The sequence below is a fragment of the Anopheles arabiensis genome, chromosome 3 (genome assembly GCF_016920715.1).
Source record: "Anopheles arabiensis isolate DONGOLA chromosome 3, AaraD3, whole genome shotgun sequence".
Taxonomy (NCBI): domain Eukaryota; kingdom Metazoa; phylum Arthropoda; class Insecta; order Diptera; family Culicidae; genus Anopheles; species Anopheles arabiensis.
Genome location: NC_053518.1, coordinates 67,625,242 through 67,649,622, shown reverse-complemented (window position 1 = coordinate 67,649,622; position 24,381 = coordinate 67,625,242). Strand labels below are relative to the sequence as shown.

The window sequence follows — 24,381 nt, the reverse complement described above, 5'->3', positions numbered from 1 at the left end:
TTAAAAGTCAATATGTTTTCTTGGAGTCTATAATGTGTAGAACAAGAGAGTATTTTTTATTTTGACTAATAATTAAAGTAAATAATAGAAAACTTCGATTAAAAATTGCATCTAAAATTATCATTTATGGCTATAGTGTTCCTAGCAAAATGTTTAAAAATATTCATATTTTAGAGCGAAAATAGTGTTCGCTATAGCCATAATTGGTGCTGTAGCTACAATTGATACACTTATCCTAGTTGTTAATTTTTCTTAAAATATGGCATAATTAAACATTTACGTCATCTGTTTGGTTAAAAATTCAAAACACTAAGAACAATTTTACTTGAAATTAATTATCTTTAAGATTTGAATGTGCATGCAAATAAACCACACACAAATATAACGCCATACAACAACAATCTTTCCAAAGACGACCGGATGACCTACGGTACACATCAGCTGTAATAATATTTTATTGTAAAATTTCGTTGATTATATGTCATAATCGTGAACCACATTATCGATGCACTTAAAAGTCAATTGTTAAAAATCGTTTATGCATGATTTATCATTAAAGACAGCATATTATCACCCTTAATCCAGCAATGATCACCAACCAACTTGGAATGATCACCATCACCGGCAAATCGGCGGCAGCTTGCCCGTGCATCCTTAACCTTTCTTCATCGAGTACGCACGCACGCACCCAAGTGTTCGCAGGTCCCGCATATGGTCTTACGCACTAATGAGCTGCACATATCATCTTTTTTTCGGACAGCCAGTGCGCCGTAATGCAATTCCAATGCCGATTGGAAGGGATGAATTTATTCGTCATTTTTCAAAAGTGATTACGCGACCCGTGGGGCAAAGCAAAATAAATCGATTCCGACACCAGCGGCACACGCAGCACATGTCCATCGAATAGGTGCGAAGAAGCCAAATCCCTCCATGCACTATGGTTCCGCCAGCCGAGCCGAGACCAACTTGACTGAGTCACTCGGATGACTGTGTTGCCGTTACCGTCATCCGTCCGACTGAAATTGTCGTGGGCCTCGGTCGCTCGCGACGTCTCCGTCGTAGGCCGTCGAGGGGTGCGTGTTTCCGATTTGCCGTTTTTGTCGTATTAGGCTCATTTGTGTAGTTTTTTCGCCTTTCCAACTAATGGTTTGCGGCGGCGGGTTGAGTTTTGCATTTGGCTCTCTTGCCAGCGTATACCAAACAAGGCCCGTCGCGCTGGATGGTGGTGCTGTGCTCGGTGTGTGTGCATATATAATTCTGCGCCCACGTACACCTTGCCTCATGGGCATGGAAAGCACTCTGCACCGAGTGCCTGCACCGTGTTGACTCTGTTGGATTTCACAAAATTAGAACAAACAGCGAAATGAAGACCTTGGTATGAGTATTTCGGGGCGAAAATTCAGGAAGTAAGATCTTCCGAGTGTCTTTCAATGTTCAGCCTACTAAAGCCCTACGTTTGATATCAGCTGATAGGATATGTGTTGGAAGATCCTATTCTTGTTCCTAATATCCCAACAGCAAGATCTTATCTTCTTCTTCAACATGGGCCATTAACTGTTCGTTGAAATAAAAGCTCCGAAATGGCAATCAATGGTGCAATATTCGACCAAATTAGACATATTAGTCACGCAGCCCCATCTGGGGGCCCATAGTGGCCAACAACAACAGCAAACCGGTCCCACTCACGGCCGTGTACCGTGTTCCGCGTGTCGGAGGCGGTGTAGGCCTATACCGTTCGCTCGGTTACGCATGCGAGGAAAAGGGAAAGAGGACACTTTGGACACCCCCGCAGAAACCGGAGTTGCCGCCTACGAATATCCACCCAGGTCCAGACACCACCGGCTATGCGACTATGACCTCATGGATGTGCCCGAGAAGGCAAAAATATGAGCGAGAGAGAACTTAGGGGAGAGAATCGAAGGCGTCGATGAGCGCATGAATATCCTGCAATCCTTTGACCTGGTTTCCATAAAAGGCAAATATCTGGTCGCTTGTCCAGGCGGCCATAACCCCTTCCCTCGATGTCGCTCCCACCACCCAGGTGGGAGGATGATGGTACAATATGATTTTGCTCCTGTACGGGCGGTGTGTTTTAAGGGTGTTTTTGTTGAGGGCCCTCGCTCTCCAGCAGCAAAAGGGCTGCCGAATCTCTAAATCTCCTAAATCATATCTCTCGGCCGTCTGGTACGCAGACTCAGTTCGTCAGCAGTGGTGTAGGCCTGCCTTATTCCAAGACGAGGGGAAGGAAGGATAAAAAACCCCACTGTTTTGCCTGTGCGGAGGTTGGTTTGTTGTTGTTGGGACTGTCCACGGTTATGCTGCAGCACGATGGGGCTCGAACGGCGATGGCTGTGGGCATGTTAAGGATGTTGTAGATGCATATGATGTGATTCGGTTTTTGGTCCGAAACGATGAAAAATTATGCATTTTATGATAAAATGATTGTAAAACAATAAATTTGTTCAAAGGTGGAACACAACAAATGATATGACCTCAGTCCAGGTTAATATCAGTGTTTTGCGACAATATTTCATCGCACAATAAATTTACTCAATAAATTAAACAAAAATGACATTGTGAAATAATTCCATTTGCTGACCTATTATACACATAACAAGTAATTTGAGGGCTTAACTAGAAGACCTCACCACCATATAAAATCAATTTTAAATAATTTTAATTAAAAAAAACAAAAATTAACTTCCTACAAATACTATTTAAAATAAGCCTACAATAAATATCGAAAGCAAAAAAATAAATCACCAAAAATGGCCTTTTCTCCCCGAACGCAAAAAAAAACACTTTACTTCTTATTTTTCCCTCCCGCTGAACGTTTCTACAACTATGCACTCAACTGTAATGCTCACCCTCTACTAGCTCACTCACACACTCGCACCGGCTTTGCCGGCACTGCCGTACCGGTGTGTGCGTGCGAGCCTGCGTACCGGAGCGCAAGGCATCACGAACACCAGCGCACACGTGCGCACCCCTCTCGAGCCAAACGCGCCTTCCGAATGAATCAAATCGATCATTTTACACTGACAAATCGTCATTATAATCCAGCAGCACTAACATAAGTGTAAAAAACAGATTGAAAATAAGCACAAAAAGTGTCCGGCGGTGGAAAAATCCATTCCTTCAATGGCTAAAAATCGATAATTCGGCTACACGTTGAGCGTACGGGCGGGGGCCCTAGGTGTGTGCGTACGTACGTACGTACACCACCACACCACGTCACACCGTCAGCGCGCACTCGAACGCGTGTGTGAGTGTGTGTGCGTGAGAGCGAGAGCACCATCGCCCCGCTGCGTGTTGTGGAACGGTGTGCGAAAGCGGGGTAACCGCCCCGCACGTTAATATAAAGCGTACGACGGGGCGTTGTTCCAGAGCAAAAAGCAGTACCTTCGATTCCGAGAAGCTCATTTCGTGTGTCTTCGTCGAGCAGAGCAGACGTGTGTCCTCCCTATTTCTGTCCTCAGCAGCCAGAGCGAGCGTGTGTGTGGTGTTTGTCTCAGTGTGAACCTTGCTGTTTGTTCCCCGAATTTAGGTGAACGAACCGTCCCGCGCGCCCAAGTGCACATTTTCTTCGCGAAAGCCTCGATAAAAAACACTTCACCGTCAAAATGAGAGAAATCGTCCACATTCAGGCCGGCCAGTGCGGAAACCAGATTGGAGCTAAGGTAAGTGGTGTGTCTGCCGCAGACGGTGATGAGATGAAAAGTGTGTCTGTGTGTGCAAAAATGTCCCGGAAGCGACTGCCGTCGGCCGGGCAGCGCCCTGGGAAGAAGGAGGATGTGAAGAGGGTTTAATTGGCGGCGGAGTGTGCGGTGTGTGTGTGTGCTGGTGGGAAAATTGGCCAAGTTTTCGATGCCGCGGCTTGTGTGAGAAAAGTTAATGAACTCTCCTTCTCGCGGGGCCTTATTGTGTGGGCACGTGGAAGCAAAAGAAAAGACAGATTTTGATGGACAAAATGGTCGCGCACTGTTGGAGGATGAGGAGATGTGAGTGAGAGGAGTGTGTGACCCCGTGCGGTGTGTGGACAAGTTCTTTTTTTTCTGTATGATGAGCCACTTTGGACCGCTCCGTGCGTGTGTGTGCGTCGGTGAATCGGTGCAAGCGAAAGAGACAGAACATGCATTTCTTCCTTCAAATCGCTCAAAGGTGCTCTGCTGTGTGTGTGTCACACCTTTTACAAATTTAGCTAAAAACTAAGTTTTTTTTCCCCGGTGTGTGATGAGATCATGCAAATGCAACAAGAGTAAAAGAGAGAGAGGGAGAAATGCGGCACAAGTGTGTGCCAAACTGCTGACGTTAATGCCGTGGCCGCCTCCGCTGTTTCTCTCGTGTTCCCCAACACCACCGACCGGCTCTGTGTGTTTCAATCAAACACTTCCGGTTTGCACACCACCACACCACTCCCCCCCCCCATTGCGTTTGTTAACCTTTTTGTTTGCTGTTGTTTCTCTGCGGCTGTCTTGTACACCGGAAAGAGCATCGGAGGGCTGGCAGAAGGGAAGAGACAGGAATTGCACGAAAAAAGCACACACACACCCAGCCTCTACTGCATGCAGTCCAGAGATACAGAAAAAAGAGTTGTTAGTCCGCGGCTAGTGTTGGAGCAGCAGAATGAAAGCTGTTGGAAAGCGACGGGGAAAACAGCAGGAGGAGTAGAATCAGGGGGAAAACCCGCAGAAGCGTGTAATTTTCCAACCGTGTTCTTCTCCACCGATCAGGCTTCCGATGGCCTGATGGATGAGATGGCGTGTATGTGTGTGCTTCATTCTCGCCCCACAGAGCGAGAGAGCGGCCATTTTGGCAAAAGTGTTCTTTTTGCTGTTTGCTGCCTCCGTTTTACGGTGTTTCTTTCGCCCGGAGAAGAAGATGGGGCCTGTTTCTTGGCTGGTGGTTGGCACTTGCAAAGTTGAGGTGTGTGTGCTGAGGCACTCTGAAGAGGCCACCCCAGGACTGGTGGAATTTTTGAGGTGTGATGGGAGAGAGCGTTCAAGGAAGAAGGCGCAGTTGAGAGTGCGCAAGCGTCCCTTTTTTAGAGGGCTGGTTGGACCGATGGAACATGAGGAATCTTTTTTTTCTTTCATGGAATACATCTCTTATGAAAGAGGAATTATAATATTTAAAGAATTTCTACTTGCTCTGTGAACGCTTAGAAGCAATTTGAATTTGAAGCCGCGCGCTCTCCATTAACGGTTACATTTTTTTCACATAATGCGGACATGAAGGAGAGGCGTATGTTTCATCTATTCATGTCGGTGCGCCTTTGAGTGTGTTAGTGCTGTAGGCTTCCCTGAATATGCTATGAACAAAAAAAAAACACACAAGGAGAAAAGGAAGAGGAAGCGAGAACGGGGAACAGAAACCAGCCGCCGCCAGTTCTATGGCCAATAGAAGGAAGGGAATAGAAAGAAGCATTTGTACATGTATGCGTGCTGGGGTGCGTATACCACGGTAGAATCGGTTAAAATTTGAAATTTGAAAAAATGAACAGCGCGTAGCCTAAGCTAGTGGCGCTTTTTTGTGGTTGTGTTGCCAAGGAGAGAGCGAGCGGAGCGATTAGCGATCGTTCCACGTACTTGGAAGCCATTCCCGCATTGCAAGTAGAAACAAAAAAAAAGGAGCATAAAATAACAAGAAAATTGCCTCATATTGCAACATACACACTCCGCATTTAGAGTCTGATTCGCACTCCCTGGGTGAGAAGAAAACAAGAAAAAATAGCCCCGAAGCATCAAAAACCCGCTTTTGCCAACGCGCCAAGCAAAATAAGAATAAAAGAGATCATTAATTCAGAATTGCCTCGGCGGATCCCGTTTGTGGGGGATAATTCTTAAAAGATCGAGTCCGGATCGTGGAGCCGGGAATTAGCATTTTAGCATGACTGCTGCGTGTATTCGACGATCAAATGGGAATTGAAGAACCAAGAGGAGGAGACGCATTGATGGTCAGCCATGTTTGAACAACATTTCCAGAATAGGTAGGATCAAAATACCTTCTTTTTGGAATGAGGCAAAGCCTCAGCTCTGGCGGCTTTAGTAACAAATACATGAGTAAACGCGCACACAGACATTTTTACGTCCACTGAAAGTGTGTGCGTACGACAACGGTTGCTCCGATCTCTAATTCCAGCCATCATCGCCGCCACAGAAGGGCTGGTTCGTTTAATAAACCGTCATTTGAAATAACTGCACGCGCTCTCTCTCTAAACCAACCGGCTTTGTGTTACACATTTCGTAAAAAAAAAACAATTACACACATTTCGCCGATAGCGCTCTCAACGCCGCTTTGTGTGTACGGTTGTATGAGTGTGTCGATCCTCGTCTGAAAACGCCGTCAGCCCGTGTGCGCGCACGGCGGCGTACCTTTTTGTCCCCCTCTTTCTGTGTGCGTTTGTACGCAAAAGTTTCCGTTAAATTCAAACCATCAGCACGGGGATGGCGCGTGTGTTTGTGCACAGCAAGCGGCGGCGGCGGCAGATGGTGCGCTTGTGATCGCCCTGCGCTGCTGTAACTGTCATTTTGGAATATGTTTTGAAGCCCAACGGGCGGCGGGCGTTACATTTGTGACGCAAGGTAACGCTACGGTGTTACACCCGTGGCGTCGGTTAAAATTCGACCGAAAATTGCTGTAGAAATGAATATTATACTAAAACCGGGGTTATTTAAGCATAAAATGTGAAAATCAAATTCTCTTTTCAAGAAGCAGCGTAGGAGCGAGGAACAACGTATATCAATGACAGAAGATAAATTCGGATCGTTTTCAGATCAAATTTCACATTGGCTTCCCCTCCCCTAAATGAAGTGAAAAATGCACGATCTTTTCCGTGTTTGCTCTCCCCCCTGCACTCCCCATCATTCCCCCAACAATTAGCCTTCCTCGTCGAGAACGAGGGGTGTCCGTAAAAATCGCTCCAACGACGATGACGACGATTGCGCTCTATTCGCAGCTCGTTTTCGGCGGGAGTAACCGTTTTTCCCGTTAAATTTTACGACCAAAGACACAGATATTTTTAATTCCCTCTCGGGTGGGGCAACACACAAGCCAGCGCATGGGGGGAGAGGGAAAGAGTGCAATTAAACATTTTCCATTCGAAAATCGATTGCTTTCCGAAGCTAAAATTAGAAGGGCAGGAAAGCCAACGACGAGCCAGCCGGGGAGTGGAAAAGAACACTTTCTTCTCTAAATAGAAGGCAAAAGAACACACAGAAGAAGAGGCGCGCAGACCGTGGTGTTCCGTGTTCTCCCCAAATGGTGTCAATTTGTCAAGTATCACCCCGACAGCCAGTCAGCCACAGCATGTTTTCTTCCTTTTAGACGTTCCGTGGGGCGGTGAATGTTGATCTTGATCGTGTTGGAAAAGGAAATGCACACACCCAAGGCTTGTGTTTTTTTTTTTAAATCGAAGACGCGAGACGGCGACCATGTTGGGTGTTAATGGTTTGACGTTGTCAGAGGAAACGTTTTTCCTCCGTTTTTGGGGAAACGGGTCTGTGTGCGCTTCCTCGGCACGACGATGACGCGCCTTGGGTTGTGTTGTGATCATGCTATGTCTTTCCCAGGCTAGCCAGTCACAGCTCCTCCACCATCAAAACCCACAAAACACACCACCACACGCATTCTCTATCGGGGGGTTTGTGTGAAGGTTCTAATTCCATCCAGGCAGCAACAGCACAGGCCGCACGCACCTAGAAGGTGTAAACCTTTTTCCTTCGTGTGGTGTATTCTCTCTAATTTTAGCTGCCACGCAGCAGAGGGAAACTCTAATCCGTAATCCGTTTTTGAAGCACGGGGGGCCTTGCTTTTCTTCCTAGTACTGTTTTTCGTAGCACAACGTATGGCTCTTTTACCTTCTCCCGTTGGTGCACACTTCACTGTGCCTGCTCAACGGGTCTTGGATTTAGGACCGTCTGCTCTATTTCTCATCGAGGTGTGGTGTGTGTATGTGGACAACGACCACCACCACCATCACCGTTAGCCTTCAACTGTCGGCATGATCACGTTTCGAGGCCGCTTTGGTGAACTGTGTGTATTCCTTCTTGCGGAAGAAAAATCGAATCACACCGCGTTTTTCACACGCAGCAGCAACCATGCGGTGTGCTGCATTTCGAATTTTGGACCGGAAAACGCACACCGCGAGTATGGAGGGCGGCTGGCTGGGGTGATGAAAATCGCAATTCGATTAGGCACAAGTTCAAGCACAAATCTAACTGTGAAAACGGTCGAATTGGAGCTGATTTGCTACGCTTTTGAAGCAATGGCAATGGGGGGAACAAGAGAGGATTGAATTCCTCCACGAACAGCGATCATTCGAATGAAAATGATTAATGCTCGCTCCCCAGGGAAGCGCAGGGGATTAAGTAAAACCAAGTCCACGCAAAGACACGACCTACCTGGAAGGTAATTCATGATGCGCATTTCAAATTAAACGCGTCTTTGCCAAAGTAACACGCTTTTCTTTTAATGCTTCTTCTTGCAATTTTAGGTATTTTTGCTCCAAGCACACGAAAAGCAGGAGAAAAAGCCGCGCTTGTGTGTGCGGTGCCCTAAATCGGGAAGTCGTCATCTTCGCGCACACTTTTTTATGCGAACGGTTGCGCAAATCTGCCACTATCAAAACGGGAGCAAAGCAAGGGCGAGACAGAGCGCGTGCGTTTCGCTAAATAAAATTTGCACAAATGAAAAGAGGGAACATGCGAGCGAGTTTCGCGCAAAAGAAAAGACAGCACGCGCGCGCTTCCGAAATAAAACAAAAAGCCAGAAGGAAAGCAGCGTGCTCAAGATTAGAAGAAGGCCAAATGTGGCATACGAATTACACACGATCGCGGGAGAAATGGGGTAGACCTTAAAGGAGGGTGGTGGCCTTAACATCCAACTACTGCCACCCCACGCCTCCTCCACACTATCATCCCACGGCCGCGGGGGACAATGGAATGTGGCCGTTTTGCTACACGAGCTTGTTTCTTTTTTAAATGGCTTTAGAAGGGTTTGAGGTACCCAGCGAGAGGAAGCCCACCTTCATACTTCCCTTTTGCGCGCAAGTGGGTTGGGTGTGTGGGCTGCTTTTCTTTAACCGGGAGCAGCCCCACCTCTGGAATGTCGTTTTTCGAAAGGGAGCGCACACGCTGGCGTGGATCCCGTTTTTCCGCGCTTGTAGCAAATGTGTGTGTGGCGCAAAATCTCTGTCCAATTCTCTCTCTCCCAAACCCGTTGGAGGGAAGAGAAAAAGGGGGATGGCGCGCAGGCTAGTTAGCCAGTGAGGCGTGTAGCGATTCCTCATTCCCGACGTGTGCGCAAGAAGCACGCGCAAAGCCGGCAGCACTGCTGCTGCGCCACGTCGTCGTCTTTTCTGGCGTAAAAGCAGCTGCCGCCGCAGCCGCCACGTTTCATTGGCCCCACGTTCGTTCCGTGGACACACACGGGTGGGAAGAACGGTTGATGGAAGGCGCGCGATCCTAAAGGGGGAAATATAACTGTACTTTCTCTCAACTCCCCAACCTGCAGGCGCGCGCGTGGTCTGACATGCTTCTTTCTTTTTGTTCGTTTTGGACGAACGGCGCTCTCAGACTTTACCACTACCATCTTCTCTTAACCCTTTTTTCGTGAGGTGTGTGTGTGTGTGGTTGCTCTGGTGTGTGCAGTTTGGATCTTCTAGCCGTTCTTCTGCTTCAATGCAACGCAGCAGAGTGAGTATTTGGACGGGTTGAACAACTTGAACGTCATCGGCATTATGATGATGGGCGACGGCTCACAGAGAGGCCCATTCTGAAGAGCTTCAAGACCTGTGTGTGCCTTCGACACCGGATGTTGGTAATGGGGGGAAGGAGCAGCAAATGTGTAGATAATGTACAAAACGATCTGTGTTGGTCTGTCCAGCTGTCGTGTGTCTAATTCTGTTCCGCTTGGGGCCTTAGAATGGAATAAGAAAACAGAGAAAATAAGCAAAGGAGAATTGTGATGATGATGTGAAATTGGAATTCTAGCTCCATGTGCGCCTTTCTATGCGTAACTTGGAAATAGATGACCATCTGTGTGTGAACCGTAAACTCGGAAACAGAGCAAACTTTGTTGATGGCGTCTCTTGCAAAGAGAACTCAAATCCGCTTAATCCCGTTTGTCTCGGACCATAATAAAAAAGTGTACATGCCCCACGGGATATTGTGACTTCTCTCCACAGAGTGCATGAAAGGCTTTGGAATGTCATGGAGTGTGTTGGTGGTGGTGTGGACTAACCATAATCTCCACCACCCATTTTGGAATGGACCCCTGGTGTATTGGTGGGGTCCATCAACTTCTTTCTCCTTCCCGACACGAGCCTGACCTTTCTGTCATCACTGCGTTTCAGCTGAAAGCTTCAGAGAAAGAGGTATTCCTGATGATGGGTGATGGCTTTCTTCGTATCATCTTTTTAAGTGAACGGGCCTCGCTCCTGCACCCAATCTTCACTCTTTATCATTTCCATTTGATGTAGGAGAATGAAAAGGTCTCCTCCAAAGTTAAGCTAGCGGGAAATTTTTCCCAACGAGTGAAGAAATATCTGACCCTAACCTTCCACCCTTATAGAGAGATCACCTATTTTTCTTCGGCGTCAGTGCCTCTGAACCGGGTTTTCCATTTTGATGAACTCGTTTTTGGATGTGCTTTTCCAACTAGCGCTTTTTCTCGTTATCGGGAGGCGGTGATGGGAACCTTCGTTTTTAAATATTCCAATGTCGTGGGTATCTCCCTCAGAGTGTTAGACTTCGCTAATCCACCTTCAAGAGAAGAATAACTCCAAAAAGCCAGATTGGAGATGTGAACTTTCTGGGACATCATCAGAGGAGTTTCTCTTTTCACACTCCGCCGGTACATTAAAACCATTGAAATGTGGCTAAGTAGAGTTTGATTTGGCACGATTTTTACACACACACACACCTCGGGGTACCTTCAAACCAATGTTTTGCTTTTCTGAATTTCCCGTGGGAATGGGAACACAAACAGCACACACCGTTTTGGAAGGTGCTGGTGTGGGTACTTGCCATTCAACAAACACCTTTTTCGTGCGGCACCAGCAGCAGTGTGGCGTGGTGTGGTGTCCCATGACGCTTCGTTTACCTTCTCTTTTCGGTGTTTCTGATGTTGGATCCGCGGGCGTCTTTTTCCTGGGACTTTTGCTTGAGTAAGCGATCAAAATAGAGCAACAAGCGCGCACAGTTTTAACGGCTTTTTTTCTAAACATTTGCTCTTTTTCCCCCTTGAAGGGAGGGGGGGAAGCACCTGCGACGACTCTTAAAATTTTGTAGAAAAGCATTTTCTTAAATGTGTACAGACGTCATTGCATTACAAATAACCTCATCTTAGTTTTTTCCTATTAGAGTGAAAGCGAGCAAGAATCCCAATTGGAAAATCTCCGAAAATCACGTTGTAGGGCCACTAAAACGTCATCAACTTGCGTCAAACAAATCGTGTTTGGATGAGATGTCCCCTACAGACGCGATATAAATTGCTGCAATATTGTTCTTCTCTCTCTCCGGAAGACACGAAAAATAACTCAAATTATATCGTCGACAAGAAGAATCATTTCATCGTCTGTCTGCAAATGCCTTGCCGGCTCGGGATTGTGTGTGTGCGTTACACCTTCGTAGTGCGCATGTTTTACCGGCTTTTTGCACGAGGGGGGCCAGTGCACGGCATGTGCGCATGTGCTCTGAAATCGCCTTTTCGCGTTTAAGAAAGGGTTTGATTCATATGCTCACACACGTGATATTATATCGGGGTGCACAAAACGGTTTGGGGAATGATGATGATGATGATGAAGATGGCCAAGAAGAGCATGCTTGAATCTTCAACATGTCCGGGACTGGTTTGTCTGCCATTGAACCTCTCCTCTTCTTCTCCATCTCTTCGCTTAATCCAAGTTGTCTGCGAAATGTTGCAAAATTACTCACAAAGCGTGTTATACAAGTCTGAGTGCTGAATAGCAGCAGTTATCGAAGCGGCACAGAAAAAAAGAAGAGAAGATGCAAAAATCCACAACAGGAAACACACTCCTTGCGAGGCATGGGACGAGGGGATGAAAAAAGGCAGGATGAATATTGCTTTTTAAATAAACCGATTATCTCACTCAACGAAGCATGAGCCCTTGGCCGCTGTGGCGTGCTCCTCTGTGGTTAGTGGAATTCTTTCTTATGTTCAATAATCTTTCCCTCCTTGCCCCATTTGTGCTGTGGTGTTGGTGGCCCTTGATGTAAGAAAAAGCCAAGCCAACAAATTTATTGGATGGAAGAGGCCCCTTTCTCCTTGGCAACAGTGTGCGGAACAAAAAATGAAGACTGCAAGTGCAGCAAAACGGAAGAGGAGGGAACGCCTTGGAATTCGCAACTGATGATTGAGATTTTCAGGCACTCAAGTAGCGTGTGCGATGATGATTGGGTATGCAAAATTCAATTGTGAAGAGAGTGTACTTGTACGTGGGTAAAGATGATTGAAATATTCAACATAAATCTCTCATGGTAAGAGTGAGAAGAAAGGAGATTACATTGCTAAATGATTATTCCCCTGTAACGGATGCATTAATTTCCTTTTTTTACAGCTTCTCTATAATCTTTTATTTTATAAATTGCGCACACACACAGAGAAAGGCACATCCAGCGTATGTGCTGTTCCGCCTATCAATTATTTGAAGAAATCACGTCATGGATGAATGATCTACTCTCCTCCTCTCTGTGAGGTGAAAGTAAATCAAAAGCACCACCACGAAGTCGACAAACAACATGGGGGGATGGATCGAGATCGATAAAGGCGTGCAATTCATCGTTGTCATCGCATTTTCAGCTTTTTGGCATAAATCGATGATGGGGATGGGGAAAACATGTACAACATAACATGTCTCTTGTTTCTCGCTTCGCCCAATTGAACTATTGAAAACGCTGTCCCGAAAGATGGCGAAAAAGATCTCCAAGAAGTTGTGTATCCCTTACAAGGGAGAAAGTTTTACCAAAGTCTTAAAACAAGCGGCAGCATATGGATAAGGAAACTGGTTCGAATATTATTTTTGAGCGGTGGAAGTCGGCACACATCGAACGCGATCAGTTGACATATTGAAGCTGTCATGTTTTGTATGTATGAATACGCGTTGTTGGCGACTGTGTAACACACATGTATTTTACTGCTTTTTATTGTCCAAAAATAGTATGTCTCGTTGCGTTGCCACAGCAGGGTGTGTCTCTTTTACTTTATGGTGAAACATGTAATAAGGGTGAAATGAAGAAGGGAAGCCGTGTTCATGAATCACATTTGTGTATGCTCAGCAAACAAATATTTCTATTATTATTGATCCAACACAACAACACTCGTGTCTTCACCATAATGTTGTGAGTCATGATTCAACCATTCGAAGGCGACCAACAACAGGAAGAATCAATTGAATATTCCTGATTTTGTTGTGCCCGATGTGTGATAATGGTCAAAACGTCTTTTCTTCATATTTGTTATGCTTTCTATTGCTTCCCTGAAATGAGCTCTCTATCCCCTTAATATGGGTTTCTTCCCGAATAGGGGGGCTCAAGCCGAAGACATCGTCTCAACATAGTATAGAACAAATTGATTCCTATTCCTTTTTTGTCTTTTGAACACTTCACTCTTTTCAGCATAAAAGAGGTGGGATGAGAACAGATTATGGAAAATTATTGAGGCGTGTATGGAAAATAAAAGAGACCTCACAAAAAACCAGAAGAACTATTATAGATCCCAATCAACCCCTTTGAACACCACGACGATACATTGAGAGGGAGTGTTGGCCTCAGTACACCGACAGCGAACGGTCGTTGCTGTTTGACTTAGATTAGAACAAATTCCCAGTAAGACACAGCACCACACCACACACCTCTTTGATGTATGTGTGTGCATGAAGCGCATCGGCGTTGCCATGTTACATCCGCTGCTCGAAAAAAACCAATGGACAAGCTATGAATTATGAACCTTCATGCTGTACAATCTTCTTAACAACAACACACGTCTCTCTTCTGTCGGTTTGTTTGTTCTTTTTATAATGTTTTATGTGTGGCTGATATGGTATTAACAACCACTCCACCTCCAGAGGTTTAATTGGGCTTTCCTAACTGTTGTTCGATTTATGGCGGGGAGTAATGCCATATAAAAAATCGAATAAGAAACCCAAAAAAATAGTTTCCAATTTAGCCTTTTCCTCTAACGGGAGGTTGTTCCAACGCGCGCACGATGTCACGCTTGTTTGATTCTTTCCTGTGTTCTCTACGGAAACGATATTTCACCTGGAAGAAGTAATCGGCGCGGCAGCCTTACCGTCTCAAATCGTTGCAGCTCCAGAGTGTAAAGAGAAAGGTGTGTGTGTGCGTGTGTGTTCCTCTAATTCTCTCCTTACCTCTTTTGCTCTTAATTAGATCCGTTTCCGGTTTGCCCGTTGGGTGGCGCATAGTGGCAGCAGCATCAATAATTTCTTTTCTCAATTATATATACACAGCACACACACATAATGTTGAGTTCTCCCCTCGAAGACATGAGTTATTAATTAGAGAAAGAATTTCCGCTGAACCATGTGTCTCCTCATACCACGTGTGATGTGGCCTTAGGTGCAACTACCGAGTGAAATGGCTTTTTTCAATCAAATATTTCTTTGAAAAAGGAGATTGTTTGGTAAAAGTAAATAAAAAATTGATGCACCACCAAGCCTATTTTGAAGGGCGGCGAAAATTCCGAAAGTTTCGTTCCAAGAGAGGAGGATAAGCTGCAATAAGAAGCGATTATTAGCTAATTGCCTTGATTGGTGCCTCGTGCATCCGACAAGTGAGGCGCGTGTGTGTGTGAGTTGTTTGAAGCATTTGAAATTCCAATTTAATGGGAAGTGCATTTTCTTCTCCTGCTCCTATATTCCTCCCCCCAATCCTATATCAGATGGGGAGAGGGCCCGCGGCCAGCGCACGGTCAATTGGAGAGGAAGATTTGTTTCTACTGTTCGTGTGTGTGTACCACACGCGTGCATTCGAGGAGCGGCACAAGTGCGCAGCAGATGAGGAGAAATAGATGGTTTGGGGGATGTGCAATCAAATCTAGTTGGAAAATTATTAGTGTGTTTAACCCTTAATTGATTCCGAAAGTGGCGTCGAAGTGTGTAGAGGGAGAACTCCTTCATCCGTATCTGGTGTTGTGGGGAGCAGCGCTTGTTGAAAACTATTTTTGAGCGATAAATGCAACCCCAAAACTCCATAACGAGAGAGGGGTCACGGGAAGAGGAAAAATACCTCCTCTTGTAGTTGTCAGCATTCCATCTCCTTTCCGGTCCGTGATGGACGGGGGGTTATGATGACGTCTTTCCTTTTGGAAATGCAATCGGCTTTTATGCGTCCGCCCGATGACTTTCACCCTAGAGCAAAGAGAGAGAGGGGGCTGCGACGTGCAGTGGTAGTGGTTGATGATAAACATAGACCTCTTTTCTCTGCTCGGCAGTTAATTTGACACGGAACGGCCAAGTGGTGTATGATGACGTTAGCATGCCGGCGCGGGGTCAGGTGACCGATTGTGTGGGAAATGGAAAGCATAATCTTCTTCCTCAGCAGAAACTGAAGTTTGCATTTCGGATTTGAGGAAGGGATCTCCTTTTTTCTCGCTCTCAATAATGGCCGCGCATATGTGTATGTGCGCACACAGAGCAAAAGATTGCATCAAGGAGAAAGAGAAGGGCTTGTTCGTATGCATTTTCTTGAAATGCTCCCGACACACGGGAAATGGGTAAAGTGACAGGTGCGCACGGTATCTTCATCTTGATGAGGCCCCGATACACGTATCCTATGCCACTCTTTGGAGCACTGTTTTGGGTTGGGCTTTTCGGATGTGTCAGTGATGTATGAGGGGACACCCTTCCCAAGTAAATAAGTGTTTTTCACCTAGTCACACACTTCCCGCGTGCCATAAATTTATTCCGAAAGGAAATTGTGGAGAGGTTTTTTTGTGTAAATATGCGTCCCACCATGACCACATTGTTGTTGTGGTGAATGACTCAAAAAATTGGAAAGCCCCTCAAGTGTGCGACGAACCTCCCAAAGCAAGCGAGAAAGGAAGGAAAAAAAACGTCGGTGTATGATTTTGGTGTATTCATTGGAATTTCTTCCATTTTTCGTCTTTGTTGTAGCAATTGCCGAAAAAAAACGTATAATTGAGCGACATTTATCATCATCATCACAATGAATGAGGAGAAATCCAATGAAAATCACATCCAACTTAATTTCAAATGTGACAAATTCGACGGAGAGAGGGAAAAGGCAGTCTTCGGTCACTATCTTTTGATATTGATCGAGCGAAGTGATGACGACGATATCTTCCAATTAATCAAAACTCAGTCTTTCTCACCCACTTTCGCTCTTGAAAGAGACGACTCTTGAGTTGCTTTTCTTTCTTTCATATGACAGTTTTCGTTGTCGCCAACTTCCATTTGCACCAACAATGTGAGACTATCTTATAATTAAGTAGACGAACTAACTAGAGTCGCGTTATCTGATTTTACCGTTAACGATAAACCAGGCATGCACATGCATCAAAAAGGGATCCCGCTGCTGCTGCTGCTGACGCTCAACCTTTGCTAATTTTGTTGCCGAGGTGTGAAAAGGCCTGCAAAATCTACCTTTTTAAAACGCACACCTTATCGCGCGCGCCCTCACTTTGGTTGTGTGGCTGTCGTTCGAGTGTTTATTTTTGTGATTTACGAGAGAAAACCTGCTCAGCCTGTTCGTGTGAACGTGTACAACCACTGGAACACATCATCGCCTTATCAAGGTGTTGGACGTTGTTTTTGCTGCTTAAAATTCTCTTTTCATTATCGGCAGCAGAAGGTGGAAAATTTAGGGTTTTGATAATAAATATACGAGAAACACGCGTAAAAGGCAATGGTTGTCACACTTGCGCATGTAATTTACGCTCAACGTTTGCTTCGTTAAGGCTAATTTAAATATAAAAATACGCTCAGCGTGTACAGTTTATCAAGATTTGCAACTTAAAACACATAAAAATCATTGCAAAATACATTCAATCATCATTTAAATACACACGAGTTGTGGTTGATGGTGTAATAGTGAGTATATCAAGTAAGAAACTGTGGTGACATCACACACAGTCGTTTTTATTCTCCTTAATTGCGTGCGCATTGCGTTGTCGCGTAATATGCTAAGCGGCGACTGGGGGTGGACGTGGGACACTAGACCCCCGGCACATGACAATCTCTCTCAATCATTTCTATTTTCTTGCTGTGCTTAGGTCGTCATGCCTTCAGAGGGTTATCTTTTTGCCTCAGCGACTGTTCATGATCACTACATTGTCGCAGAGCCTCTACTAGAGCTTGTGATTGTATGTGTGTTGGTCGGGCCTTTTTTTTTTGGTTGGTGTGTTCTAGATTTTGCTGGCACACAAATAAACAGTTCAGTATTTTTTTTATGAAGAGGAGAGGGTGGTGCAATGTTGTCATATTGATAACGATCACCTACAACTCTCCCCACTCCCGCCCGCGTTTGTGTGTTGTCAGTCTGACGCGTATGCACATTCCATTTGCGCTCGCCTCAAACGCACAATTGAGTTGACAAGCGGGCGTGGTGTGGTAGTAGGACCGGTTGTGTCGTAAACGGGAGGAGGAGAGGAGGAGGGGTCTGCTAAATTATCGCGTTCCGTAGATGACATCATCGCGAGAAAGAAGGCAATGTGGTGGTAGATCGGATCCACCTCTCCATCCACACTCTTCTCCAGACGAGTAAAATCATCATCATGAAGGGAAGTCTGTGTATATTTGGTTCGTTAGAATGCCGTGAGGCGAGGTAAAAATGTGCGATAATGTTGGGAAAGTGAGTAAAGTGGGATTTGGAGAGGCAAAAACAACGCACAAAATAACCCTGACATAAACTTAATCTTTTCTATCACAGTATATGAGTCAAATCTGTGCTGAGTGTGTGTGGTTGCGCTCACTCAACTCGAAGCTCGGAAGTTGCTTCTCCAAAAACGGCAAACAGTCGAGTCTCGCGCCACACTTCTGCACCAAACGCCACGTCAGCGTTCATTTTTTTGTTGTATTTGTTTGTGTGTTATATGCAAATTTTGGACTAACGTAGTATGGTGAGAGACGCTGGGGCGATTTGCCTGAGTGCGCGCCGGAGAATGTGTTTGTGTGTGTGTGGTGTGCGCTTTTACGGTGGGAACACATTTTTTCTCCATTTATGGACATCCGACCGACCGAGACGCCTCTCGCCTCTCGTGCCTGTGTGTGCCAACACACCATCCCTCTGTTGGGGTCTTTTTGCAGGCGAATATCTCGCAACATTTGAAAGCCTCGCTCATTGTCCCATAAAAAAGATAGCAAAGAGGGGGCGAGGATAAGGGCGAAAAATAAATTTAAAAAAATGTACCCAAATTCTTATATTTACTTTTTAAAAAGACCTCCGCCCTCCAAAAACGCAGTGGTGGTACGAGGTTAAAATGTGGAGCGAGCTTTTGGTCATAAATAAATAAAATATAGTGCCTTTTTCTACTTTTTTCAGTCAATTTCAATGTTATGAGAACGGAATAATATACTCCAACTTTTTAAACAAAAAAAGGCACACATATCCGTTTCGGAGTTCCTCCAAATGTCGAAAAAGTTGCTTACCACAGCAGCTGTTGTATTTCCCAACGGCTCCTCGCTTATGTGAGGTCTTCCTGTTGTTTTGTGACCGTCGTTTTTTTTTTTGCTTTTGAAAGGAAATAGCATAATCTTGAAGTACACATAAAAAAGAAGGAAAGCAGCAAAGAGTCCGTATAATTTGCTACCATGGTGAGCGCAGGCGAACCAGTTGCCACAACAGACGCGCGACGGACGACCCTCTCCCGTCTGTATAGAGGGAAAAAACCCCGCACAACCCTCTGGTATTTATTGTTAAGTAAGGGGTGTTGTATTTCTTTCGATATTTATCAGAAGACCCATTCTTGAATTGAGGCTATCTTTACCGATCGAATGTTTTATGATTCTATCATTTCCTTGCCTTTTTGTATCGCAGAAAGAGGGAGGACGTCTCGCGTGGTATTGTGGTCACTAATGGGCACTTAATACGGTCATTACTTAGAGACAGGGTAGTTGGTGAGGTGTCTAAATCGCCCTGAGTTGAATAAAGGACCCAAAGGTGAATACTCTTTGCACCACGACACGCAGGGGTCGTTTTCCAGTTAGCCTTAATTAGCTTTTTCTAATAGCAAATCCAATGTGCTAGATTCTTACTGGTAGCTAAAGGAATCACAGACCCCAAGAAAGGGTTGGAAAAACGACTGCCAAGAGTTAATTTTTTCCCTCTCCACACGCACGCTTGAATTAAGAACCTTGCGACAGAATGTCGCTGTTCGAAAATGGTCAGTGAAAAAGTCCTCGAGACACACGATGACTCACCCTCAATTTGTGACCACCTTTGGTGGTGGTGGAGTAGGGGGGGACCTCAGGGGAGGATGGAAATGGGGAAAGTTCATCGTCCTGAATCTCTTCCAACAACCCCCCTTCATGGCCACCATACATTCGGTGCGTGGTAAAACGCGTCCTTTTTCTCTGGTGGAGCATGCGCCATTTAGAAGTTCTCTCCAAAATTCTCGTCCTGTGCTCACTGTGACGTGTACAGGGTTCGATTTGAATCTCAGATTGGGCCCCAAAATGCGCTGTTTCAACTTGGAGAGAAGAGCGAAACACAGAAAAAGAGAGAATATTGATCCAACCTTCGTGCACGACGCCACACGGTGCTTTGCGTCATACACTCTGCTTTACGTCCTACTTTTGGTGATTTGATTACCTACCACACGGACACAAACACATACAAAAGGACATTGGAAGGCTTTTTACATGCTCCTCTGTACCTCCAATGTTGACCACTTCCTGCGATTGGCCACTGTCGCCACAAGCAACAGTCTCGCCGTCTCCGTCGCGCGCCATTGGATGATGAAATATTCACCAGACGATGGGGGTGGAAAGGACGCGTTTTTGGGGCTATTATGTTTCAACGAATTTTAATACTTTTGCCCTCGATGAACACAAAGAACCAACGTCCTTTTAACCACATGGTGACCGCCCGAAAGAGGGAAAATATGCCAGAGAAGAGCGGAAATCAATTACTATCCCTGGTGCATGAGGTACATAATAAATCAAGAGGGATTGAGGGGTTGTATACTTCCGGATACATAACGGTGTGACTCATCCTGTCGCTGAAGTTGTCCTGACGAACGTGTGTGTAGTAAGAGTGTAACATTGGATGAGTCATCGGGCGAAAGAGGCATTACAGTCGCCTATCTTATTACCTTCACTCCTTCTTCTTCGACATTTCCATGAGCAAAAGTACTGCTACCATTTCCAAACTCTTCAAATGTGTCCCAATTATTAACCTATCTTCTTCCCTTTCTTTGCGTCTCTTTCTCTCTGCACAGTTCTGGGAAATTATCTCCGATGAGCACGGTATCGATGCGACCGGTGGATACCACGGCGACTCAGATCTGCAGCTAGAGCGCATCAACGTGTACTACAATGAGGCGTCCGGTGGCAAGTACGTGCCGCGTGCCGTGCTGGTCGATCTCGAGCCCGGTACCATGGACTCGGTCCGCTCCGGCCCATTCGGACAGATCTTCCGCCCGGACAACTTCGTGTTCGGACAGTCGGGCGCCGGTAACAACTGGGCCAAGGGCCACTACACCGAGGGTGCCGAGCTGGTCGACTCCGTGCTCGACGTGGTGCGCAAGGAGGCCGAATCCTGCGACTGCCTGCAGGGCTTCCAGCTGACCCACTCGCTCGGTGGCGGTACCGGCTCCGGCATGGGCACGCTGCTGATCTCGAAAATCCGCGAGGAGTACCCGGACCGCATCATGAACACATACTCGGTCGTGCCGTCGCCGAAGGTGTCGGACACCGTGGTCGAACCGTACAACGCTACCCTCTCCGTGCACCAGCTGGTCGAAAACACCGACGAGACGTACTGTATCGACAATGAAGCTCTCTACGACATCTGCTTCCGCACGCTGAAGCTGACCACACCGACGTACGGCGATCTGAACCATCTCGTCTCGCTGACGATGTCCGGCGTCACCACCTGCCTGCGGTTCCCGGGTCAGCTGAACGCCGATCTGCGCAAGCTGGCGGTCAACATGGTGCCGTTCCCGCGTCTCCATTTCTTCATGCCCGGTTTCGCGCCGCTGACGTCGCGCGGCTCGCAACAGTACCGCGCGCTGACCGTGCCGGAGCTGACGCAACAGATGTTCGACGCGAAGAACATGATGGCGGCCTGTGATCCACGACACGGTCGCTACCTGACGGTGGCAGCCGTGTTCCGCGGCCGCATGTCGATGAAGGAGGTGGACGAGCAGATGCTGAACATCCAGAACAAGAACAGCAGCTACTTCGTCGAGTGGATCCCGAACAACGTCAAGACCGCCGTCTGTGATATTCCGCCGCGAGGACTGAAGATGTCGGCCACCTTCATCGGCAACTCGACCGCCATCCAGGAGCTGTTCAAGCGCATCTCGGAGCAGTTCACCGCTATGTTCCGCCGCAAGGCTTTCTTGCATTGGTACACGGGTGAGGGTATGGATGAGATGGAGTTCACCGAGGCGGAGAGCAACATGAACGATCTGGTGTCGGAGTACCAGCAGTACCAGGAGGCGACCGCCGACGAGGACGCCGAGTTCGACGAGGAGCAGGAGGCTGAGGTTGACGAGAACTAAGCAGCTTTTGGTGTCTTGGGTGTATCGTTTTGCGTGCGCGCCGCCGCGAGCCCTGTGAAAGTCATCACCATCCCCCACAGCAGCAGCAGCAGCAGCAGCAACAGCACCTGCGCCTCCCTCTCCCCGGAACCACTCGCTTTCTTCCACTGTCCCATTCATTCATCAAAACCAGCGCGACAACACTCCCTCGTTCTTCTATACAACTGTCACTTGTTGTGTGTGTGTCCCTCCCTCCTGCTTTGTTCTCTGTACGCAAGCAGCAGCATAAAAATGGAGGACAGAAAGCTGCAACGGTTTTCAAAAAGCAACAAAAAACGCACTTCCTTCCCGGAGACAGAGAAACAAATATAGGCGCTTTTTTGTGGGCCGTGTTGGTTCCACTGAAAAAAAAACAAAACCTAATTGTCCCTAACCGTTCTTCATTGTTATATTGTAATACGTGCTACAACACCCCCTTTATCATCATCCCCTTTTGGCTCTGTGTTTCGCGCTACTCTTCTTCGGAAGATTCTCACCATTTATTCATCGTCACCACCACCATCATACGAAACGAACACAAACGCACACACACACACACGTTATACACGCAACAAAATACACTTGAACAAACCTCCACCAACACAAAATGGAGAGGATTTAAGAGCAAAACTACACACGGTGTATTTTAAAGATCCAGTTAAAGATCAGATCAGTGTCCACACAACACACATTATTTTGACACAAAACTCCATCTCACACAATCCAACGTTGTCCTTGGACATCGGTAGTTGGTGTGTGTGTGTGTTTGTCCATCATAGATGAGAAAGCTTAAGTGAAAAGGATCAAGGGAAACAAACAAAATCGCAAGCATTTACATCAGAATCACACAGAAGATGCACGTGTGTGTGTGATGTGAGAAAGACAATTGTATTTATTAAAAAAAAGATCGCGTGTTGCATTCAGTGTGAGCTCCAAATCCTTAAAGGAGAGCGAGAGAGAGAGAGGTGGTGTTATGTCCTAGTTTTTAAGGCAGGGATGTTAATTCCATTTTCCGGCATAGGGAGCGTCGTTTTCCCCCCATTTCGCCGTAAACTGTTTTTCCACGCACACACTGTGTCACGCACAATGCTTGCAAAACAAAGGAGTGTTCAGTATTCTAATGCCAACAATTCTCTCCCACTGAGAAGCTTTTTCTTCCTCTGATGCGCAACACAGACCCGTGCCGCGCCGTGTTCAAGCGTGTGTGCTTTGTGGTCGTGCGTGAACGCGAATCTAATTGCGTATGAAATTTAGAGGAGAGTGACAAAACACAGAACATCATCGAGTCGTGCGTGTGTGTGTGCGGGCGTGTATTCTACACGTTTTGAATTAATGCGCTCTCTTCCCCTCACTCCACCTGCATCTTACCATCTCATACACACTGCGGCCATCCCCCATTTATGCACGCCCACACTGTTGGTATGTGTGTGTCATATGCACGGTCTCTTGAAAAGAAGAAAAACTGTTACTGTTCCATTCCAGAATTTGTATTTTTTACCCTTCCGTTTTACGCTGAGAGAGAAACAAATGCGGAGAGTGCGTGTGTGTGTTTTTTACATGTACCAGTAATATGATTTTTTTCTTTTTTTAATTAAGAACCCGCTCTCCCCCAGCTCTCCTTTGTGTTCTTTAATCTGTGGGACTTCGGAAGAAATATGGGGGAGCAGCAGCGCAGTGTGTAGGGTGTAGGGGCGAGTCTTTTTGAGGGCAGGGAAAAAACATCAGCAAAGAGCAGCGCTTATTATAAATCGAACCAACAAAACGCAGAAGAAAGTGGAAAAGAAAACTAATACCTCTCCTCTAATAATTACCATTCACACGAAAACAAAAACGAACAAGAAAAAAGAGAAAACAAACAAAAAACCCGCTCTTGTGTGTTTGAATTATTTCGCCCGATTTTCCCTCCCCGAAAGGGAAGAGGAGGTTGAAAAGCAAAATGTTGTATCCGAAGAAGGGGTGAGGGATGGGTGCGGTGGTGGCTCTATTCCGCGGTTGCTTGCTGTTTGGTGTGGTGTGGTTTCGTGGAAAATCGATGTCGTGTTCAGGGGCTGCTGTTTGCAAAATTATACTCCAGGTCGTGTCCTCCTTTACGAGAAAGCTTGACTAACGCAGAGAAAGAGAGAGAGAGAGAGTTCCAAAAACAAAATTATATCTCTAATATACAACGTGTTTACCTCTAGAGAAGCCAAGCAAAATTAAACGCAAATTACACTAACAAGAGAACCGAGTGTCCGGAGAAAAGTGAGTGAAGAAGGAGAAAAATAGAGGAACTCGCATATCCTTTCCGCTTTGTAATAACAATTAGAGAAAGAGAAAACAAGTGCTTAAAGTTTAAGCTATAAAACATGTGCCCCCCCCCATTTCTTCCCCCACAAGAACAATCCTAATTGGCTAAGAATGTTAAAAAAAGCGTACGCGTGTGCGACTTATGCGCATTTGGCAAAAATGAAGTAATGCCTTTATTTAACTAATTATTTAAAACAAATTGGCTCTTAATTTTGTCTTTCCCACTTGAAAGAAATCCGCGTTGTTTCGTTCCGATGGTTCGTTCGTTAGTCCAGTTTGTCTGTGTTCTATATTTTCACATTGTCCGATGGATTGGTTTGGTCTTGTTGTTTTTCCCTTTGAGATTGTTTTGTG

The 24,381-nt window shown here is 46.1% G+C and overlaps 1 protein-coding gene across 1 annotated transcript; it reads left to right on the top strand.

Moving 5' to 3' along the window:
* Positions 1-3,378: 3,378 nt before the first annotated feature.
* Positions 3,379-23,194, top strand: LOC120899838 (tubulin beta-1 chain). Its single transcript, XM_040306104.1, has 2 exons — positions 3,379-3,680; positions 20,437-23,194. Exons 1-2 carry the CDS (start codon positions 3,624-3,626, stop codon positions 21,721-21,723), a joined length of 1,344 nt encoding a protein of 447 aa, XP_040162038.1. The 5' UTR covers positions 3,379-3,623; the 3' UTR covers positions 21,724-23,194.
* The last annotated feature ends 1,187 nt before the right edge of the window (positions 23,195-24,381 follow it).